General features: G+C 57.9%; 1 protein-coding gene across 7 annotated transcripts; it reads left to right on the plus strand.

The window, feature by feature from the left end:
* The first annotated feature begins 1,542 nt into the window (after positions 1-1,542).
* On the plus strand, positions 1,543-16,065 carry SLC25A29 (solute carrier family 25 member 29). 7 transcript variants are annotated; one of them, XM_032287414.1, is made up of 5 exons: positions 1,543-1,884; positions 8,203-8,246; positions 11,496-11,563; positions 13,804-13,887; positions 14,146-16,065. In XM_032287414.1, the coding sequence occupies exon 5, from the start codon at positions 14,182-14,184 to the stop codon at positions 14,893-14,895; it is 714 nt and encodes a 237-aa protein (XP_032143305.1). In that variant the 5' UTR covers positions 1,543-1,884; positions 8,203-8,246; positions 11,496-11,563; positions 13,804-13,887; positions 14,146-14,181; the 3' UTR covers positions 14,896-16,065. The 7 variants fall into 7 exon arrangements, with proteins under 7 accessions (XP_032143305.1, XP_032143304.1, XP_032143300.1 ...); XM_032287409.1 differs by having other exon boundaries at positions 1,610-1,884; positions 11,533-11,563; XM_032287411.1 differs by lacking the exon at positions 1,543-1,884 and adding an exon at positions 11,241-11,372.
* The last annotated feature ends 4,748 nt before the right edge of the window (positions 16,066-20,813 follow it).

Raw genomic sequence — 20,813 nt, forward strand, 5'->3', positions numbered from 1 at the left:
CCGGGCACACCAGCTATCACGAGCCCTGGACTAGGAGTCAGCAGACCTAGGGTTTGGGTCTCTTCCTAACCAACATTCTAGACTCTAGACTCCACGCCAGGAGGAGCAGCCGGCCCAGCCCGGGCACCCCGAGCTCGGGATCCTGACGGCACCCAGCCAGGAGAAGGGCTGTAGGAGGAGGATGAGGAGAAAGGGCTGCCTCACTGGGACTGGGCTATAGCGCTGGACTTCCTGGCTGGATGCGCGCGGGGAGCGGGGTGGGGAAGGAGGCAGTTGGCAGGGAAGAGGCGTCAGGGAAGGGCTGCCATCCCCACCTGCACGTCCTGGCCTAACATGAGCGTTGGGGACCCCCGCCCCTAGCACCAGGCTGCACTACATTCAACACCTGCCTGAGTGTCATAGTACCAAATACACAGAACCTTATGATCTGCCCCTCCGGCAGGTGCGGCACCCACTGGAATTCAAATAAAAGAACCGTGTGATCCTAAACCTGGAAACGTGGCCCAGAGTGTGGCCTTGCCTGCAGGCCCTAAAGAAGGAAGCTGGGCCCTAAGGCTGTGTGATCTGACTCCCACAGAGAAGAGAAAGCGCCTGACCCGTCTGCTCCCAGGCTCCAAACCGACCGTCTGGACCTCCAGAGGCGCTCGGGAAGAGCTGGTGGGAAGTCACCGACGGGGACCCTCCACAAGGACCAGGGCAGTCCCTTGCCACTGCGAATGTCAGGGACTCCTTGGGGGGCCGAGTCAGACTCGGCTCTCACTCATCCCCGCAGCCCGGGGGTACCCTGGTGACCCAGAGTCAAGCGCCCTCCGACCTCAGCGTCCGAGCTCGGCCCCTCCGGTCTCGCCCGGTCCTGCCACCGCTGACGGACGCGCTGCGATCTGCCCTGGCTCCACTCCGCAGCCATGTCCACCTCCCTCCCTCCACAACCTTCCGTGGCTCCCGCGACCCACAGTCCGAGGGAAAGTGCTGTCGCCCGAAGGCCTGGCTGCGCCCTTTGCCCCATGACCCCTTCCCTTTTAAAGTTCCCTCCTCTCCACCCAAATCCCAGCCTCAGGCCCCTCGGAAGCCCCCGAGTGCGTCCGACCCTCACAATCCGGCGGGTTCGGCCAGGAGGCCAGAAGCCCCGAGGCCACCGCCGCCACGGGCGCGCAGGCAGGACGGGCGGAGGCTCCCCAGCGGCGATTCCAGCCCACAGAGTTTCACAACTAGCGGCGCCCCAGCCTCCGGGCCTCGGAGGGTCCGGGCGCTCCAAGGCCGTTATCGCGGCAGGGTCCGCACGGCACAGGCGAGGGCGCTGAGGTTCCGCGGCGGCGCTGGACTCCTAACCCAGGGCCTGCCCGGGCCAGGGCCGCCCCGCGCACTTCGGGGGGTCCCCAGCCGCGGGCCGGGCGCACCCCGCGCGCTCTTTGTTTGCGGCGCCCCCGCGCCCGGCCCGCGCGCCCGCCACGTCCCCCGCGCCCCGCCCGCCCGCGCACGCCCGGCCAATGAGGCGCGGCGGAGGAGCGCAGGGCCCCGGGTGTTGTCCGCGCCGCGCCCGCCCATTGGCCTCGCTCAGCCCCGCCCGGGCGCTGCCTGCAAGCACTAGGGGCGGGGCGCGGGGCCCGAGATGACGGACCGCGGGCCCGAGGGGATCCGGCCAGTCTGCAGCCGCCGCCGAGGGACCTGCGCGGGCCCCGCCGCCGCTGCCGCCGCCTTCCCCACCGCGCCCCCGCCTGCCCGGGCTCCGCGCCAGGAGGGGCGGCCAGGCCCAGCCCCGTCGCCGCGAGCTCGGGGACCCCGACGGCGCCCAGCCCGCAGAGGGGCCGCAGGAGGACAAGGAGAAGGGCGGCCTCACCGGGGACCCGGCCATGGCGCTGGACTTCCTGGCTGGATGCGCGGGGGGTAAGGAGGCGGTGGGCCGGGCCGGGGCGAGGCGTCCGGGGAAGGAGGCCGGCCCACAGGCACGCCCCGGCCTCGCGGCTTCCGCTGGCGGGGGTCGCCGAGTCTGTGAATGGGGACAGCAGTGCTCTTGCATCGGGCGGCTCTCCTGGGCGTAAACTGACTTCAGGCCTGGGCTGTCTGCAGGGGCAGGTGTCTTGAGCCCCTCCAGGCACGCTCGGACGGGAGGTCTGGGGCGCCGGGGCAGTATCGTGGCCGGGCGGAGGCCAGGACTGCCGGGAGGGATGCCCCGCTGCCCCCCGCGCCGCGTTCCCGGACTTGTCTCCCTCCTCTCCCCATCCCCATCCGGCGCGCCCCGGGAGCAAGGTCCCCTCCCCCCGCCTTAAATTTTGGGGCTGACTCCACCCCGTCCCGCACAGCAGTCTAGCTGGGTTGGGACTACTGGGCGACCCCCTAACCCGGCTGGCCTTGGAGGGCACCGAACCCCTCTGGCCAGACCCTAGGTGCCGAGTCACGCCTTGGAACGCCGCCCCTTCCTACGCGGTTTTGTGAGCTGCTGGGGGCGGGAGGCGGGTGGTGGGTGGGCGGGACGAGCCGGTGTGGGGCACCTTCTCCGAGGCCCGGCAGCGGCCCTGGGGTTTCTCCCCAAGCCGATGTCTCCGGGAGGGCCCGGGCAGGCGTGCAGTCCGGGCTCTGCCCTGCCGCGACCGTGGGCGTCGGGCAAGACACTTCCCTGTTGGGCATCTGGCTTCTTTGCTTTTACCTTGAGGGTTAATTTATTCACCAGGGACTCCTGGGGAGGCCAGGTGAGCTATCCGTGGGTGGCTGGCGGGGGAAGTTGCAGAGAGGGCTGGCCCGTTATCCCTGTCTGGTTCAGCCTTTTTCCCCAGCACCTGCCCTTGTTCTCCGCTCTTCATCTGCTGGGATTTGGCTCGAATCCAGCTCTGACAGCCCTGGCGAAAGAGTGGCCAGCGGTGGCCTTAAGTATTTAAACCTGTGGCGTTGGAGCCTGCTTCTTCCCGGGCGAGAGACGTGTTGGGGAGGTGGTGTGCGGTGACGGGAGTTAGAACTCCCCGGCCGGTCACTCAGTCAGAGGCTGCAGGGGAGAAAGCCTGGAGTTTGCTGCCAATCGCTGGGGGGTTTCTCCCTAGCGCTGGGTGCCCTAGAGACAGAGGGGGCGTGTCCTCTGTGAATTCCATTCTCATCTTCCCCTCCCTACTCCGATCTTGCTGTCTGTTCCACCCTTGCTCCCCAACCACTTCCAGCTCCTGCGGGTGGGGTGAGGGGCTGTTCCCAGGCCAACACCTTCCAGTCCTTGGGGAGTGTAGATTCTTTCCCCAGAGGGGCAGGGTTCCTTCTGCTGTTGCGCTGCAGCCGGTGCTGCTGTCCTGGGAACACGGGGGTTTGGAGCAGGAACACTCCCGCTAAGCCCGGCCTGAGGTGCCTACGGCACACCTGTGCAGTCACTCTCTGCACTCCTGCTGTGCAGGCCTCCTTGCCTGGAATGCCCTTTGCTGCCCATCCTCATGGGCCCACCTGGGAGAGATCAGATCCATGCCCCCTGCCCTAGATTTGTGGGTGAGGCCAAGGACTGGCACTGTCTGGTGCTGTAGCACTGGGGCACCAGCACCCCCTGCCCAGGCCCTGTTCTGTGGGTAAAACCCCCAGGAACATAGTGCCCACCCAGCTAAGGCTCTGCAAGCCTAAGCCTGAGCCTCCCAGGGGACAAGGACAGAAGTCACTTGGGGACTTCCTCCTGGTCTCATCTGAGAAACCTAGGCCCAGAGAGGTGGAGGGACTAGAGAAAGTCACACCACATTCTCCTCTGACCCACCGGGGTGGGCCTGTAGTCCTCTCTTCTCCTCCTTCCCCCAGGGCGCTGGGGTGGGGCCTCAGGACAATGAACTAACTGACTGTGTCCCAGGCTCCAGGTCCCTGGTACAGCCAGAGTCACACTGACAGCCTGCCCAGAGGTACCCCATTTTGGGATCTGCACCCCAGTGACCCCTGCCTGGCTCCTTCTTGGGCTCTCCCCAACCTACAGGCTCAGGGTAGATGATAGCAATGCTTCTTCTTGGTGGCTGGGGAGGGGCACTGTCTACCCCCTACTATTTGCCTAGTGTGGGTCACCTGTTTTAACTTTCTAGGGAGGCGGGGCCGGCATCTTGACTGACAGCTTCCTTGAGGCCTTGCATGGTGGAAGGTTTGGAACGCCTCCTTCCTCTTCCTTACTGGGGGGTCAGTCCCAAATCTTGAGAACACATAGACACGGGGTTCTGGACAGGGGGGTGGCATGGACAGGAGCCAGCACAGAAAAGCTCAGCTAGGTGTGGGAGAACCTTCGAGGAGAGGGAGACTCCAAGAGGGGAGGATGCCTCTTCCCACCACCTCTGCTGCCAGCCATCCACAGGATAGTGATTCCTCCACGACCCTCGCGGCCCTGGAAGACCATTGGGTGGGGACTGCCCCTGGAGACCAGCTTAGGGTTGACCATAGGCAGTGGCTTTGGAGTTGGGAGACAGGGTTCCGCTTCTGCTGGTGTGACTGGGGGCCTCCCCATGCACTCAGGAAGATGGTGAGGCCCTCGCCGTTCCTAAGGATGGATTCTTCTGGGTGAAGGAGATCAAGCCCCTCGCTGAAGGGTGCTGAAACAAGTCAGGAGAGAAAGTGGGAACCAATGCCTGCCTGGGAGTCCTGACTGCGGCTCCGTGGGACAAGCATCTTTCTGTTCTCTCTCTCCCTTGCCCTCTTGCTATTGCTGGCACCTGGGCAGGTCTGGGGCCAGAGGCATGACCATGCACCCACAGGAAGGGGACCCCACAGCTGGACCTGCCTGCAGAGGACATAGAGGGGGCTCCAGGGGCCCCTTGCCAGACGGAGAGGTAAAGTCCAGCAGCACATCCTGGGCAAGTGTTCGGTTTCCAAAAAGCAGGGAAATCCAGATACTACCTAAGAAAAGAGATTCTAGAACTAGGATTTTGAAGTTTAGAAAAAAAAAAAAAAAAAGCTGGGCTCGGTGGCTCACGCCTGTAATCCCAGCACTTTGGGAGGCTGAGGTGGGCAGATCACGAGGTCAAGAGATCCAGACCATCGTGACCAACATGGCAAAACCCTGTCTCTAAAAAAAATAATAATAAAAATTTTAAAAAAAACTGAAGTGGAAAAGAGGATTGACTTCCTGTTTTTAGGATACAAATACCTTCCAGAAAACCAGAAACCCAAATGGAAATCACCCAAGTAAAGATAGGCTTGGGGGATGCTTCTTCATCCACCTGTGAATGTTAGAGGCTCCAGAAGGAGAAGAGGGAGCAGGTCTGGAGGTGGTAAATATGATGAATAAATAATAGTGGGAATTTTCCCTGATCAGAAGAGGGTATGAATCTGCACAGTGAAAGTGTTGGTAGAGCTCCAGGCAGGGTTACTTTAAAGAAAAAGACACACCCTTGGCATCTCCTGGTGACATTCTTGAAATCCACAGATAAAATCTCAGAAGCTTCACAACAGAATAAATAAATCATTGACAAAGGAGAGAAGAAAAAAACCCAACACATTGGCAGCAGATTTCTCATCTGCAGCACTGAAAGCCAGAGGACTAAGGCTGGCCTGGGCCCAGGATTCTTAACCAGAGAGGTCATACTGTTCCCCGGCCAGATTAAGAAATACACTTTGGGCTGACTGAGGTGGCTCACGCCTGTAATCCCAGCATTGTGAGGAGCAGAGGCGGGCAGATCACTTGAGCTCAGGAGTTTGAGACCAACCTAGCTAACATGGCAAAAACCCAGCCTCTACTAAAGCTAGAATTTAAAAAAAAAAAAAAAAAAAAAATTAGCCAGGTTGGCCGGGCGCAGTGGCTCATGCCTGTAATCCCAGCACTTTGGGAGGCCGAGGCGGGTGGATCACAAGGTCAAGAGATCGAGACCATCCTGGTCAACATGGTGAAACCCCGTCTCTACTAAAAATACAAAAAGTTAGCTGGGCATGGTGGCGCGTGCCTGTAATCCCAGTTACTCAGGAGGCTGAGGCAGGAGAATTGCCTGAACCCAGGAGGCAGAAGTTTCAGTGAACTGAGATCACACCATTGCATTCCAGCCTGGGCAACAGAGTAAGACTCTGTCTCAAAAGAAAAGAGAAAGGCTGTAATGAAATGGCAGTTGATCAGAGACCCCAAGAGGGAAGGAGAGGGAATCGTCGTGAATTGAGTCTCACAGTTTCTAGGAAAATGTCAGTGGAGGCCGGGCGCAGTGGCTCACACCTGTAATCCCAGCACTTTGGGAGGCCAAGGCGGGCGGATCACGAGGTGAAGAGATTGAGACCATGCTGGCCAACATGGTGAAACCCCGTCTCTACTAAAAATACAAAAAAAATTAGCTGGGCATGGTGGCGTGTGCCTGTAATCCCAGCTACTTGGGAGGCTGAGGCAGGAGAATTGCTTGAACCCGGGAGGCGGAGGTTGCAGTCAGCCAAGGTCGCACCACTGCACTCCAGCCTTGGCGCCTGGTGATGGAGTGAGACTCTGTCTCAAAAAAAAAAAAAAAAAAAAGAAAGAAATGTCAGTGGAAGGTGGCAGTGGAAGAAGAGCCTTCTTGGGGAAACTCTTACTGGGGTGGGTGGGGCAGAAGGAGGCAGAGAGAGTCATGAGAGAGGTGGTGCTTACCCTGTTTCTCTTTTTTTTTTTTTCTTTTGAGACGGGGTCTCGCTCTGTTGCCAGACTGGAGTGCAATGGCACGATCTCAGCTCACTGCAGCCTCCACCTCACGGGTTCAAGTGATTCTCTTGCCTCAGCCTCCCGAGTAGCTGGGACTACAGGTGGGCGCTACCATGCCCGGCTAATTTTTGTATTTTTAGTAGAGATGGGGTTTCACCATGTTGGCCAGGCTTGTCTTGAACTCCTGACCTCAAGTGATCTGCCTGCCTCAGCCTCCCAAAGTCCTGGGATTACAGGCATGACCCACCATGCCTGGGCAGGTCTAAAGTATTAAAGGATGAAGAGGACATTGTGTAAAGATAAAAAGTTCAATTTGTGGAGATGCATAGTAAATTCCACAGGCATTAAGTGGAAGAGTGAAAATGGGTTGAAAGCTTGTTACTCAACAGATGTGAGCTGTTTTAATTATACGTAAACACTACTGGCAGTAAAAGCAGAGCTTTAACAGATGTCCACATGAAAGTCCAGGGAGAGGAGCATGGGAGTGGGAGTCAGTTACCTGACCTCACTGAGCCTGTCTCTCCTGCGAAATGGTAATGAGGCTGCCTTACTCACAGTGGTGGGAAGACTCAGAGGTGGTTACCTCCTACACAGCATATGGGACTCTGAGAAGTGTTTGTGAGCTGTTTTGGAGGGGTGAGCCTTTATTCTTCTTCCTTTTTTTTTTCTTTTCTTTTCTTTTGACTGAGTTTTTGCTCTTGTTGTCCAGTCTGGAATGCAGTGGTGCAATCTCGGCTCACTGCAGCCTCCTGAGTAGCTGGGATTACAGGCATGCACCACCATGCCCAGCTAATTTTGTATTTTTGTGTAGTAGACACAGGGTTTCTCCATGTTGGTCAGGCTGGTCTCGAACTCCCAACCTCAGGCGATCTGCCTACCTCAGCCTCCCAAAGTGCTGGGATTACAGGCATGAGCCACTGCGCCCAGCACCTTTGTCCTTCAAGAGGGGCTGGATTTTTGGCGGGACCTGAAATAATAACCAAGCATGACTGCAAAGTCACAAGCTCTCTCCCTGGGCTCGAGGTGGCTCCCACTCAGGGAAGGGAATGGAGGTGTCAGCCAGTGCATCAGGAGCTGGGGTCGTCACTGTTCAGTCTCTGGCCACCCTGGGGGAGGGAGGTAAACCCTTACAGGTAAGAAGAGTGAGGCCCAGAGACACTGAGTCATTTGTGAGCTTGCCAGGCTGAGGGGCGGCAGATAGAAAATTCAAATCTGGGAGGGTCTGACCCCAAAGTCCACCATCCCTGGAGCCCCCTGACCATGCCAGGTGTTTGGATTAAGGGGACATCCCAGAAATAGTGCATGCAGCATCCCAAAGGACAACTTCTGCTGTCGGCTACCCAGACCAGTCAGCTGTGGAAAGCAGCAGCCCGCAGATGGGACACCAGTGCTGAGTGGGACAGGTGCTGGCTTGGCCTTGGGATGTCACGTGCATACCCCCCACTGGACATGAGGGTTGTAGGGCTCATGGGATGTGCCTGTTGCCCAGCGGGTGCTTGGTCATGTCCCTTTCCCCTTCAGCAGCTCCTGCCAGTCCTTGCCAGAACCCCGTCCTGCCCAGCGCCCTGCAGTGTGTTTGAGGCATGTGGGTCATAAGTCCCCCTCTCCTCCTCCAGGTGTGGCAGGCGTGCTTGTGGGACACCCATTTGACACGGTCAAGGTGAGTCTCATCACTTCTTTTCTCGGTGCATACATTGGAGAGAGGCTCACGGGGTGGGGGTGGCCAGAAGCCCGTTTCAGTCTACAGCCCCAGGTGGGCAGCTACTTTTCCACCAGGCTGGGTTGAACCTTCCTCTCTGGTCTGTCCTGGCATTTCCTGGCTGGGGCTGAACCACATGCTGGGTTCATGGCCAAGTCCATCCTGGGCTTGGCCAGCTGGGACTGAGGTGCCGAGGTTTCCTCCCACCCAGAGCAAGGGCACCCATATTGTTCCCATGCAGAACCCCCCAAGCAGTGCCTTGAAAGAAAGAGAAGTTCAGAGAGAAAATACAAAAAAGCCAGAACTCGTTGATATCGCCCATGAACATGGCCTTCACGGAGTGGTGATCATCCTTACGGAGCAACGGATGGTTTCCCATGTGCCAGAGGCTGAGGAAGGGCCCTGTTCCGGTTCCTTGATAACACCCCACACCTCCATGAACCAGGGTTCCAGGCTCTCAGATCCCACACGAGGGAAACCAGGGAAATCCATGTCCTCCAGCTGGAAATTCCCAAATAAATCCCCCAGCCCTCCAATCGTGTTTGGGCTGTGTGATCTGGAAATAGCCCAGCGGGACCCTTCCCCGCCCTTTCCCTGGGCCCCAGGGTGAGCTGAGTGGTGGGCACCAGGCCAGCCCCGCACCTGCTGGTACTACACGTGGCCCCTCTTTCCACTGAGGGAAGGCAGAGCTGACAGCAAGGCAGGCTGCGCATCCTGAGCTGGGTTTGCAGGAGACGTCAGGTCTCTTTCTCCTCCAGTGAGCCCAGGTGTTTATTGGCAGAGACGGTGACTTCTTACCATAGGGCTGGATTGCACCCAGTGCAAGAGTGACAGTGTGGCCTTATGTGTTGGCTGTGACCTTAAAAAGTTCTGTCCCTGGTCCTCATGCAGGTCCAGGCCCCTCTGCCAGCTGGTTTTCTGCATGACCTTGGGCTGGCCACTGTATCTTTTGGCTCAAACGTTGTCATAGTGCCGGTGCTCAGCAGCATAATTTATGTTGGATTAAACACCAGCGCTGAAAAGCACAACTCTTCCATCCGCCGTGGGCCAATCTGGGGGGGAAGCTGAAGGGCCAGGCTTTCTCAGCAGGCAGCGACTCCACATTTGCTACACGGGCCTCCTGCGAGGGAGGACGTGCAGAGCCTGCCCACACAGTCCCCGGCCCCAGCCGTGCCCACGCGCTGCCTAGTCAGGCCACTTGTGAAGCCTCCCCCAGGCCAGAGCAGCCCAGGATAGCCGGGCAGCGTCCACGTTGCACTGTTTATATCTTGGTCATGCGTTGTGAATGCCTCTCCCAGCCAAGAAGTGCTTCACATTCACTTCCTCTTTCCAGCTCCAAGGAGGCCTGGGCTCTCTGAGCTATGAATCAGCCAGGCTTGCTTTGGGCTCCCGCCCGGCCCCCTCAGGCAGCCCCTGGCAGACCAGGGAGCACTTTTGTCCTGGTGCTCCTCTGTCCTGAGCCGCTGAGCCCATGAGCAGCACCCTTGAACTTACTCAGGGGCAGGGGTTTCTCCGGCCCATGAGGTTTTTACCCCCCAGATCCTACTTCCCTGGCTTCCCTGACATCTTTAGAAGATCTGTTTGTGACCCTTTTTTTTTTTTTTTTTTTTTTTCCGCCACTGTGTTGTTCTAGCATCACATTTGGACGTACCTACCTTAAAAAGCTGAACTTTGGGAACAGCCGTGGCTCAGGCCAGTTGTCCTGGCACTTGAGGAGGTGAGGCTACGCGTTCGAGGCCAGCCTGGGCAACATAAGAACCAATCATTTGTTAAAAAAAAAAAAAAAAAAAAGGAGAATTTTTTTTTTTTTTTTTTTGAGAAGGAGCCTTGCTGTATCGCCCAGGCTGGCGTGCAGTGGCGTGATCTCGGCCCACTGCAAGCTCCGCCTCCCAGGTTCAAGCAGTTCTTCTGCCTCAGCCTCCTGAGTAGTGGGACTACAGATGTTGGCTGCCACACCCGGCTAATTTTTGTATTTTTAGTAGAGATGGGACTTCACTGTGTTGGCCAGGATGGTCTTGATGTCCTGATCTCGTGATCCACCCACCTCTGCCTTCCAAAGTGCTGGGATTACAGGTGTGAGCCACCGCGCCTGGCCTGAACTTTTGTTTCCTTTGAGACAGTGACTCTGTCACTCAGGCTGGAGTGTAGTGGCGCGACCTTGGCTCACTGCAACTTCTTCCTCCTGGGTTCAAGTGATTCTGCTGCCTCAGTCCCTGCAGGAGAATCAACCCCCCCGAGTAGCTGCGATCACAGGCACGTGCCTGGTTGCTGTTTGTTTTGAGTTGAAGTTCAGCACATGTAGAACATGCACACAGTCCAGGTGTACAAGTCATCGCAAAGCACACGCGTGGGGAGCCGCCACCCAGGAGAAGCAGAGCATGGCCAGCCCTCTCGAAGCACCCGCTCCTGCTCCTACCAACTCCTCGCTCCCCTTCTTCCAAGGCTTCCACTGGCCTAACTTCCTCCTTTTCTTTTAAGACAGGGTCTTGCTCTGTCACCCCAGGTGGAATGCAGTGGTGCAGTCATAACCCATTGCTGCCTTGATTTCCCAGGCTCAAGCAATCCTCCCACCGCAGCCTCTCAAGTAGCTGAAATGACAGGCACACACCACCATGCCTAGCTAATTTTTTTTTTAAGTTTTTAGTAGAGATGAGGTCTTGTTTTGTTGCCCTGCTGGTCTGAAACTCCTAGACTCAAGCCATCCTCCTGCCTTGGCCTCCCAAAGTGCTGGGATAACAGGCCTGGCCCACTGTCCTGACTTCCAACACCCCGGGACCCTTTTGCCTGGTTTGAACTTAATATAATTGCAGCTGTACCCCAGAATCATCACGGGCCACCCGAGTCCTCGTCAGTCCATACTGTCACATGCTACAGACCATCTCATGGCTGGGACAGTCACAGTTTATTCTCCCAGGCCCTTGGGACTGAAAGAACCCAAAATTTGGTTCTCCATAGCACGCAGAAATACAGCCACCGTGCTGAAGTGCTCGGCCTTCACACGTGATTCTGCAGGAGGGGAGTTTTCTGTCCTGCTTCCTTGGACACAACAAGAGTCAGGGAGCAGTCATCTTGACCTGTGATGAGGGGGTGACCGGCCATCCCTGGGCAGGGGACGGGGAAGAAGGGTGGGGGCTGGCTGTGGGGGCCCCCGCGCCTAGATGTGATGTTGAAATTTTGTGTTGCTTTAACCGCCTTTACTTTCTGAGCTAGGGGCTGTCTCCATAGCAAAAGTGTAACTTTGTTGTAGATGGGCGTAAGCCTCACCCTGGAGAGCGCTAGTAAGTACAGACCAGGTGAACCAGACCCCACCCTGGACCCCACCCTGTCATGCCCATCTCCCCAACCCCACAGTTCCCTCCGTGGCAGGGGACAGGGAGGGTATGAGGCAAGCTTGGGCCCAGCACAGGTCCTGGGGTGGGGGACCAGGCTGGTAAAAAAAAAATCAGTCCCCTCTGGATTGGGGGTCCTCACGTGGGACCTACGGGGAGCTGGGAGCTTCCTGAGCTTGAGTACAAATGACTAGTTTCCCAGGGGTGGGCCCATTCCCATCAGCCCTCAAAGGAGATCCTGTCACCCCAAGATTTTAAGAGCCTCAGCTGTAGATTAGAAGACTTGGGACATCTCCCAGAGAGCGAGGGCTCGTCACAGACTGAGGGGTCAGAAACAAACTGGGGAGAGGCCTCTGCCCACAGTGGTGGGAGCAGCTGAGTTGACCTAAGCGTGACGTTCCCCAGCCAGCTAGACTCGGGCAGTCACCCATGTCTGGCCTGCGGAGGCTTCACAACACTCCCCAGGTGGCACTGAGTATCAGACCTGGGAAGGGACAGCTCCATGCCACATAAGTTTTACTCACACAGCCCTCTTGGTGCCAGTGGTGGTGCTGCAGGAGGAAGAGAGATCCCCCCTAGAGACCCTAGATCACTGAAGGGAAAACAGCAAAGCTCACATCAAGGTGCTGGCTGAGAGCTGGGCCTCCAGGGTGGGGGGGTGCTTCAGCGAATCGCCACAGCGGGAACCAGTTGCCCAGTTTCTCAAAGCATTGGCTTCCAGCTGCTGAGGTCCTGGGGGTACTGAGGCGGGGCTTGTTTCCTAACAAAACATTTTTTGTAAGTGCATTCACCAATAAGAAGACCCACCTATTCTGGTGGAGAGAATTGGAAAAGGTTATAAAATCTGGCCAAAGCCTGGCTGTTCCCCAGTGAGGGCTCTGCTCTGCCAGCACCCCCGTCCCACCCTCACCCTGACAAACATAGCCGCTCCTGTCCCTGGAGAGGACAGCTTTGGCCAAGTTATAAAATATCTCTGAGCCTCAGTCTTCCCATCTTGGAAATGGGGGCAGTTGTTCCAATGCCCAGAGATAATGAATGTGAAGCCCTCCCCTGTCCCATACTGTGTAGTACCAAAGGCAATTGCTCTGTGGCCCTGGCTGTGAGAATGGCCATTTTTCAGTCAGACCTAGGGAACCAGACCCTGAGAATGTGACTTGACCTAGTTTCCTCCCACCCCCTCCCAACAACTCTGAGCCTGCTGTGGAGCAGAGATAAGCTCATAGGCAACAAAGAGCGCTTTGACATGGAAGAAGTTCTGGGCCACTGGCTTGCGGGCGGTGGGGCCTGACCAACGTCCCAAGTCCCAGAGCTGATGACGTGGGTCCCCAAGGGGGTTGCTGGCTGTTCTCTTGCTGCCGCTCTGTTAACTCATAACTGTTCTCCTCATGAGAGGCTACTGGCAGAGGCCAGGCAGGAGTTTCTGAAGCCAAGGCTCATTGCTTTTATTTTATTTTAATTTATTTATTGAGGTGAAGTGTTGCTTTCTTGCCCAGGCTGGAGGCAGTGGCGTGCTCACTGTATCCTCTGCCTCCCGGGTTCAAGCAATTCTCCCACCTCAGCCTCTGGAGTAGCTGGGATTACAGGTGTGTGCCACCATGCCCAGCTAATTTTTAGAGACATGGTTTCGCCATGTTGGCCAGGCTGGTCTCGAACTCCCGACCTCAAGTGATCCACCCGCCTCGGCCTCCCAAAGTACTGGGATTACAGGCGCGAACCACAGCGCCCAGCCAGGCTCATCACTTTTAGCACCTATTGCCTTGAAGCCAGTCCCTAATGGGACATTAGGCCAGGGGCCCTTCAACCATGGTCTGGGACATGGGCGCTCACTCAGCAGTATGGCAGGCATCACCCGGAGAATGGGCTGGTCTCAGGAGGTTGTTCATGCCCCACTGGCAGTGCACTGTGCGACCACAGTGTAGACAAGAGGCTCAACCGCAATTGGTCTGAGATCTTGGGGTCCCCCACCCTGTCTCCAGCAGCCTGTCCCTGTAGCTGTTTGCCCACTGGCACCCCACCCTGAGGAGGCATGGACACCTGGCCCGCCCTGCCCTGGAATTACAAAAGCCTCAGACTGTGGCTGAGTGCCCCGCCTCCTTGGGAGAACCCTCCCAGGCAGCCTGAGTGTTGGAGTGGGGAGCTGGGTGTTCTGGCCCCACCTGTCCGCCTCTCACTGGGTCCTCTCCTTCCAGGTGCGGCTTCAGGTCCAGAGTGTGGACAAGCCTCAGTACCGCGGGACCTTGCACTGCTTCAAGTCCATTATCAAGCAAGAGAGCGTGAGTAGCCTGGGCTGCTGGGGCTCGGGAGGCTCAGGATGGGGAGCCAGCCTCGGGCTGCCACTGCCCCAGACCAGAGAGCTGGGAAGGAAGATGTCAGGACGGCCGCGAGGCCAGTCAGGACTTAGGTTCTCGCAAAATTCTGCTTGGTCCTCATGAACCCGTGGGGTGGGCTGGGGCTGCCATGCCCCCACCCTTCCGCGTGCAGGGCCCGGGTGATGCGCACAGCTGGCCCTGAGGGCGTCTCTGTCCCCGCAGGTGCTGGGCCTGTACAAGGGCCTGGGCTCGCCGCTCATGGGGCTCACCTTCATCAACGCGCTGGTGTTCGGGGTGCAGGGCAACACCCTCCGGGCCCTGGGCCACGACTCGCCGCTGAACCAGTTCCTGGCGGGCGCCGCAGCGGGCGCCATTCAGTGCGTCATCTGCTGCCCCATGGAGCTGGCCAAGACGCGGCTGCAGCTGCAGGACACGGGCCCGGGGCGCGCCTACAAGGGCTCGCTGGACTGCCTGGCGCAGATCTACGGAAACGAGGGGCTGCGCGGCGTCAACCGGGGCATGGTGTCCACGCTGCTGCGCGAGACGCCCAGCTTCGGCGTCTACTTCCTCACCTACGACGTGCTCACGCGGGCACTGGGCTGCGAGCCGGGCGACCGCCTGCTGGTGCCCAAGCTGCTGCTGGCGGGCGGCACGTCGGGCATCGTGTCCTGGCTCTCCACCTACCCCTTGGACGTGGTCAAATCGCGGCTGCAGGCGGACGGGCTGCGGGGCGCCCCGCGCTACCGCGGCATCCTGGACTGCATGCGCCAGAGCTACCGCGCCGAGGGCTGGCGCGTCTTCACGCGGGGACTGGCGTCCACGCTGCTGCGCGCCTTCCCCGTCAACGCCGCCACTTTCGCCACCGTCACTGTGGTGCTCACCTATGCGCGTGGCGAGGAGGCCAGGCCCGAGGGCGAGGCTGTGCCCGCTGCCCCTGCGGGACCCGCCCTGGCGCAGCCCTCCAGCCTGTGAGGCTCGCCCCCTGCCTCCTTCCCCGGGGCCCTTCTCGGAAACTCCAGACGTAGATTGGCCCCTGAGCCGACCGCCCTGCTCCTCCTGGGATGCTGTGGGCTGTGGACTGTCAGACCAGAGTTAAATGTTGCTTATCAGCTGGGTGACTTTGGCCGAGAACTTCACTCCGCTGGCCTCAGTGTTCTCGCCTATGAAATAGGGACCCTCATATCCACATTGTAGAGTCACCAAGGTCAGAGATTATTCCGCGCAGCAGCCGGCACCGGGCCTGGCTGAGGCCATGCTGTGCCCCGCACCACTACCATGGAATCCCAGGCAGACACTCCAGCTCCTTCCCGGGTCCCGGCCATGCCATTGTGCTTCTGCGCTACAGGCTGGCGCCTGGGGAGGTCTCTGATGGCCCACCAATGGGCGGCCCAGGGACCGGATAACTCCACATATCCTCCACCCAGCAGGCTTGTTGGCCACCCCTCTGGTCTTTAAAGGTTAGGGATAGAGGACACCTTAGTGTGCCTCCGGGTGCCGAAGAACTGGATCCTCTGCGTACCCCAGCTTCTCCACATGACACCGCTAGGGGTACCCCGGCTGCTGCCACTCCAGAGGGTGAACTGGGGACCCTCTGCCCTCCAGGAAGCCATGGCATCTGCTGGAGGCACCATATAAGCCCACAGGACTAGGGTGGGGAGCAGACAGGCCAGTGGGTGGAGGTCTTGACAGTTCAAGTGTGATGCAGCTGTGGCAAGGAGAAATCCTTCCAGCTTTCCAGCCTCGGGCTGCCCATCCATAAAATGAGGACATGGCCAGCTGATGGACACCTGAGTCTCTGGCCCACCCACCACTGCCAGCCAGGATCCCCCGAAGTGTGCAGAAGGCTCAGCAGAGAGCAGTAGGAGACGTCCCTCACTAGGGCTGGAACACCTCTGGCCACAGCCGAAGGTCAGTTTCTCTGCCCCCAGCACATGGTGCCTCCAAGGCATTCTCAGTGCCAGGGCTCTGTCCCTGTGAAGGTGCAGGGCCTGCTGGTGGGGTGGCTAGTTGGGGTCTGGGGCAGAAGAGGGCCGTTCTGGGCATCCTGGGGAATGTGCTTAATGAGGACAACACTGGGCTTTGCACAGCCTGGCATCACTCTACAGAAACCGTCACGGGAATAAAGTGTTCTTTGTTTTGTAAGTGGTGCGGCTGCCTTTGCGTGTGGTGGAGGAAAGGGCTTCATTCAACATCCTCGCCCTGGAGTCGAAGGGGCTGGCTCAGGGCTCTGTGTGCCCTCCGATCCTGACAACGGCCTTGGCCATGTGACCTGGGTGGTTATGGATAAATCTGAGAGCCTCAGTTTCCTCATCTGCAAGTTGAGCTAATGAAGGCGTGAGGATTGAAATGTCAAGCTTATGAACACACTGGGTACAGCCTCAGCCATTCAGCAAATGCCTCTCTGCTGTCATCATCCCAGCAATGAGAGGCCTGTGGTGAGGGACACTGGCGGGCGGGGCAGCAGGGGTTGGGGGTGTCTCAAAAACAGCCTCCTGGAGGAGGGGAGGTCTGAGTGGAGCTGAGCATTTCAGCCACTTGGGCAACCTGGGCACAATTGTACCTAACCCAGCCTAGGAAGTCAGAGAGGGCTTCCTGGAAGAGGCCTTCCAGGAGCTTTGCAAAGGTGTAGTTGCGGGGGTCTCACTGCCACCTCACCTGCAGTTCTGTTCAGCCCCCTGGAGTTAGTCCTGGGCACCCTGAGCCTCTGCAGCCACCAGCCCTGGAGCCTTTCCCTCCAACCGCTGAGCCAAGAAGCTCTGCCCACTGACAAGGGAGAGTCAGGAGGGGCCCCAGTTCCCGTGCCCATTTAATCCTAGTGCCAGCTTGTGAAGCTGGGCTTTACAGGGAGGTAGGAGGCCGGGAGGAGGCTGGCTTTGAACGCCGGGGTCTCCTGGTCTCTCACTTCTCTTTACTCTGAAATAAACTGAGGGAAGCTACCAGGAGTGGGGGACACACGGGCCATGGGCTAGGAGAGGGCCTCCTTCCCTGGCTCCTCCATGCCCAGCCTTGGCAGCCCCTTTGCCTCTCCAGGCCTGGGTGGCTGAGTCTCTTGGGGCAGCTTGGGTGGGGCCTGTGGCAGGGTGTCCTAGGCCCCATCACTTTAGATCTCTCCACACATCTGCGCTCTCCGGAAAGCCCCAGCGTGACCCTTGTCAGGAACTGATTAGAGCACAAACGTTTCTCGAGCCCTGCTCACTCTGGGGCTTCTCCATGAACCCTGCAGTTGCCTGCCCTCTGGGGACAGCACACAGACAGGCCAGCCCTTCAGAAGTGAGGGGTGGCGCAGCAAGGAGCACCGTGAAGGGGTGGGGAGCCGCCAGCTCCCTCCTACCTCCCAGTTCAGTGGCCTCACAGGCAGGACCAACACATCTGCCAGGAGTGCTGTTGTTGGTTTTTTGTTTTTTTTTTTTTTTTTTTAAATAAAGATGGGGTTTCACCATGTTGGTCAGGCTGGTCTTGAACTCCCAACCTCAGGTGATCCGCCTGCCTTGGCCTCCAAAGTGCTTGGATCACAGGCGTGAGCCACCACGCCCGGCCTGTTTCTTTTTTTAGAGACAGGGTTTCACCATGTTGGCCAGGCTGGTCTCGAACTCCTGACCTCAAGTGATCCCCCCGCCTTGGCCTCCCACTTATTTATTTAGAATAAGTGATATATGAAGGTGATACAAACTAAAAATACACCCAAAACCCAGGGTTGTGCAGTGAAGAGGAAAACCTTCCACCTCCCCCAGGGTCAGCCTGTCATCCTGAATAGAGGACAGTCCCCCCGTTCCCAGAGGGCATCCAGCACATCTTGGGCAAGTGCCAGCATGCAGCGGGGGCGGGGGGAATGTCTCCATCCCCCACAAATGAAGTGTGGCCGAGGTCCTGACTGTTCTATTCTTTGCTGTCTTCCCTCAACAGTGATCTTGGAGATTGCATTCGTCTCCTACGGCTGCTGTCACAAAACACCACACGCTGTGGCTACACAACAGCCATGAGTTCTCTGGCAGTTCTGAGGGCCACACTCCAGCTGCAGGCAGGGTTGATTCCTTATCGGAACTCTGAGGGACGTTCCCTGCTCCTTCGAAGCTTCTAGGGGTGGCTGGGAATCCTTGGTGTCCCTGGGCTTATGAGCGCATCCGTCCCGTCGCTGCCTCCGTCTCTTGCCGCCTTCTCCTGGCTGTGTCTCTGTGTGTGCTCTTTTTATAACGACACCAGTCATGTGGGATTAAGGGACCCCCTATGCCAGTATGACCTCATCTTAACTAAAATAATCTGCAGAGACCAGTTTCCAAATCAGGCCAAATTCAGTTGCCTGGGGTTAGGACTTCAACATGTCTTTCTGGGGCCACAATCCAACCCTCAACAGGGATCTCTATTGGTGTGTTTGAACTGTCCTCATTCCTGCGGGTGGCTGCATGGCATTCCATTGGATAAACTTTGCTTGATGGCCCGGTGTGGTGGCTCACACCTGTATTTCCAGCACTTTGGGAGGCCGAGGCAGGTGGATCACCTGAGGTCAGGAGTTTGAGACCAGCCTGACCAACACAGTGAAACCCCGTCTTTACTAAAAATACAAAAATTAACCGGGCATGGTGGCATGTGCCTGTAATCCCAGCTACTCAGGAGGCTGAGGCACAAGAATTGCTTGAACTGGTGAGGCGGAGGTTGCAGTGAGCCGAGACTGTGCCACTGCACTCCAGCCTGGGTGACAGAGCGAGTCTCCATCTCAAAAACAAAAACAAAAAAAAATATTTGCTTGATTTGCTTTTCTAGTCAGGTTTGGGACAGTAACTGGGGGACGAATCTGAGCAGAGTCTTAAAGGAGCAGCAGCAGTGGACGGAGCCAGAGGGACAGGGTGTGGTACCTGGAAGGGCAGATGGGGAGGGGTCGAGGCAGGGCCTACAGGACCATAGGGCCAGACATTCAAGAGGGCCACGAGGCTGGGTCACATGGCAGCGCCTTGGGGACAGTGGCACCCTAAGTGGCAACTTCAGACCCTTCCTGCTCTTGAAATCTCAATTTGTTCTGGGCTTCAGGATGTCCAAGTCAAAACACCTTGCCAGACTTTTTTTTTTTTTTGAGAGTTTCACTCGTCGCCCAGGCTAGAGTGCAATGGCACGAGCTTGGCTCACTGCAACCTATGCCTCCCAGGTTCAAGCGCTTCTCTTGCCTCAGCCTCCTGAGTTGCTGGGATTATAGGCACAGCCACCAAGCCTGGCTAATTTTTTGTATTTTTAGGAGAGACGGGATTTCACCATGTTAGCCATGCTAATCTCAAACTCCTGACCTCAGGTGATCTGCTGGCCTTGGCCTCCCAAAGTGCTGGGATTACCGGTGTGAGCCACCGCGCCCATCCCCTTGCTTGCCACTGGAGTTGGCCATATGTCTGACAGCTTCTGAGAAAGCTGTGAAACAGGTAAAACACACCTGTGGCACACCCCTTGACCTCTGACCCTGCTCCCTCTGTACCCACTGAAAAAGGGATAGGATGCCTGGAGGTGCAGTGGGAGAGACCACAGCCTTGAGCTAGAGCCAGCTGGTCACATTCCTCTCATTCAGCACACTGATCCTGTCACTTGCAGCCAAATGCACCACTAGCCGCTGTGCAGAGCTGAGTTTATTTCGTTGCATCAGCAGCTGTAAACAGGTTTTACCCAGGGGAGTGACAGGATCCAATTTGTGCTTTGAAGACCCCACAGGAGGTTAGGAGGGAAAAAGAGGCAGGCCAGGGTAGCGGGGCAGAGGCCATTAGGGTGTCTGAGCCAAAGGACATCTTCAGGCCAGGAATGGGGGGCTCCAGTGGCAGGTGCGTGAGGCCACTCAGGAATAAAAGACAGAGGCGCTCTTGGAGGCGTCAGGGGTGCTGCTAAGGGAGGCGACACTATGTGGCAGGAGCTAGTCTGTGAACTCCGCAGCGATCTGGAGTTTGTGGCTCCTTCCTTGACCCTTAAAGGGAAAGGGCTATGAAACGGCACGGCCAAGGCATATTTGTCTCAGGGATGGGAAAGCCGGAGGCTTAAAGTGTGGAAGGGCAGAGAGAAGGGGACAGGCCCCGTGACAGTTGCAGCCCGGGTCCTTGGTGCAGAGTTTAGGCAAAGCAGCGGCAGTTTGCAGAGTCCAAATCTTAGAAACTTTTTCCAATCTCAGCGCCCACACCGGGTTCACACACAGACTTCCCCTTCCCTTTTCTTTTGATTCCTTTGGACATCAGGTGCACGGAATGAGCGGAGCATGAGCCCCCTTGTGGCGCTCTTGTCACCAGCCTGGGCCTTCAGTGAGTCGTTTCTCATCAAAAGCACCTGTGAGGCCACACGGACCCTGCTGGGCAGGTTCTTGTGACTGTAGGGATGCCTCAGCCCATTGCACACCTGCCCCTTCATCCTCCCAACAGCCCTGCAAGGTCGGTGCTGGCACCCCCATTTTGCAGTGCAGAGTAGCACTTGCGGAGGGCCCTTGTGCAAGGTCACACGGCTAGTTGGTACTGGAGCGCTGGGGCCCATCAGCCGGTCCTTCGCCTTTCAGCAGGACCAGCCTGGGCCAGCAACCCTGGGCACCACAGGGGGCCGGGCCAGGATCCATGCCACGTGCTCCCAGGTCTCAGCTTCCTTGCTGCTTGTTGCTCACACACCGCTGGCCTCCTGGTACCCGCCGACCCACGAAGAAGCAGATGCAATACTGAATTCAGATGCCACTTCCCAGGGAACTGGGAAAGGCAGGGTGAGGCCAGTGTCCACCTTGACCAGTGCACAGCAGAGACAGGGCAGAGGCTGCAGGGGAATGGGCCTGTGCCCCACGGCTCCTTACTCAGGCTTGCTCCCCACTGACTTGACCTCCCCCAGGCTCGGGGGGAATGCTAAGCCCCCCAGCGCCCCTCTGCAAGCAATTCCCTTCCCAGCCACGCTCT

Source organism: Sapajus apella, unplaced genomic scaffold (assembly GCF_009761245.1).
Source record: "Sapajus apella isolate SASKATOON/1434 unplaced genomic scaffold, GSC_monkey_1.0 scaffold20, whole genome shotgun sequence".
NCBI classification, from domain to species: domain Eukaryota; kingdom Metazoa; phylum Chordata; class Mammalia; order Primates; family Cebidae; genus Sapajus; species Sapajus apella.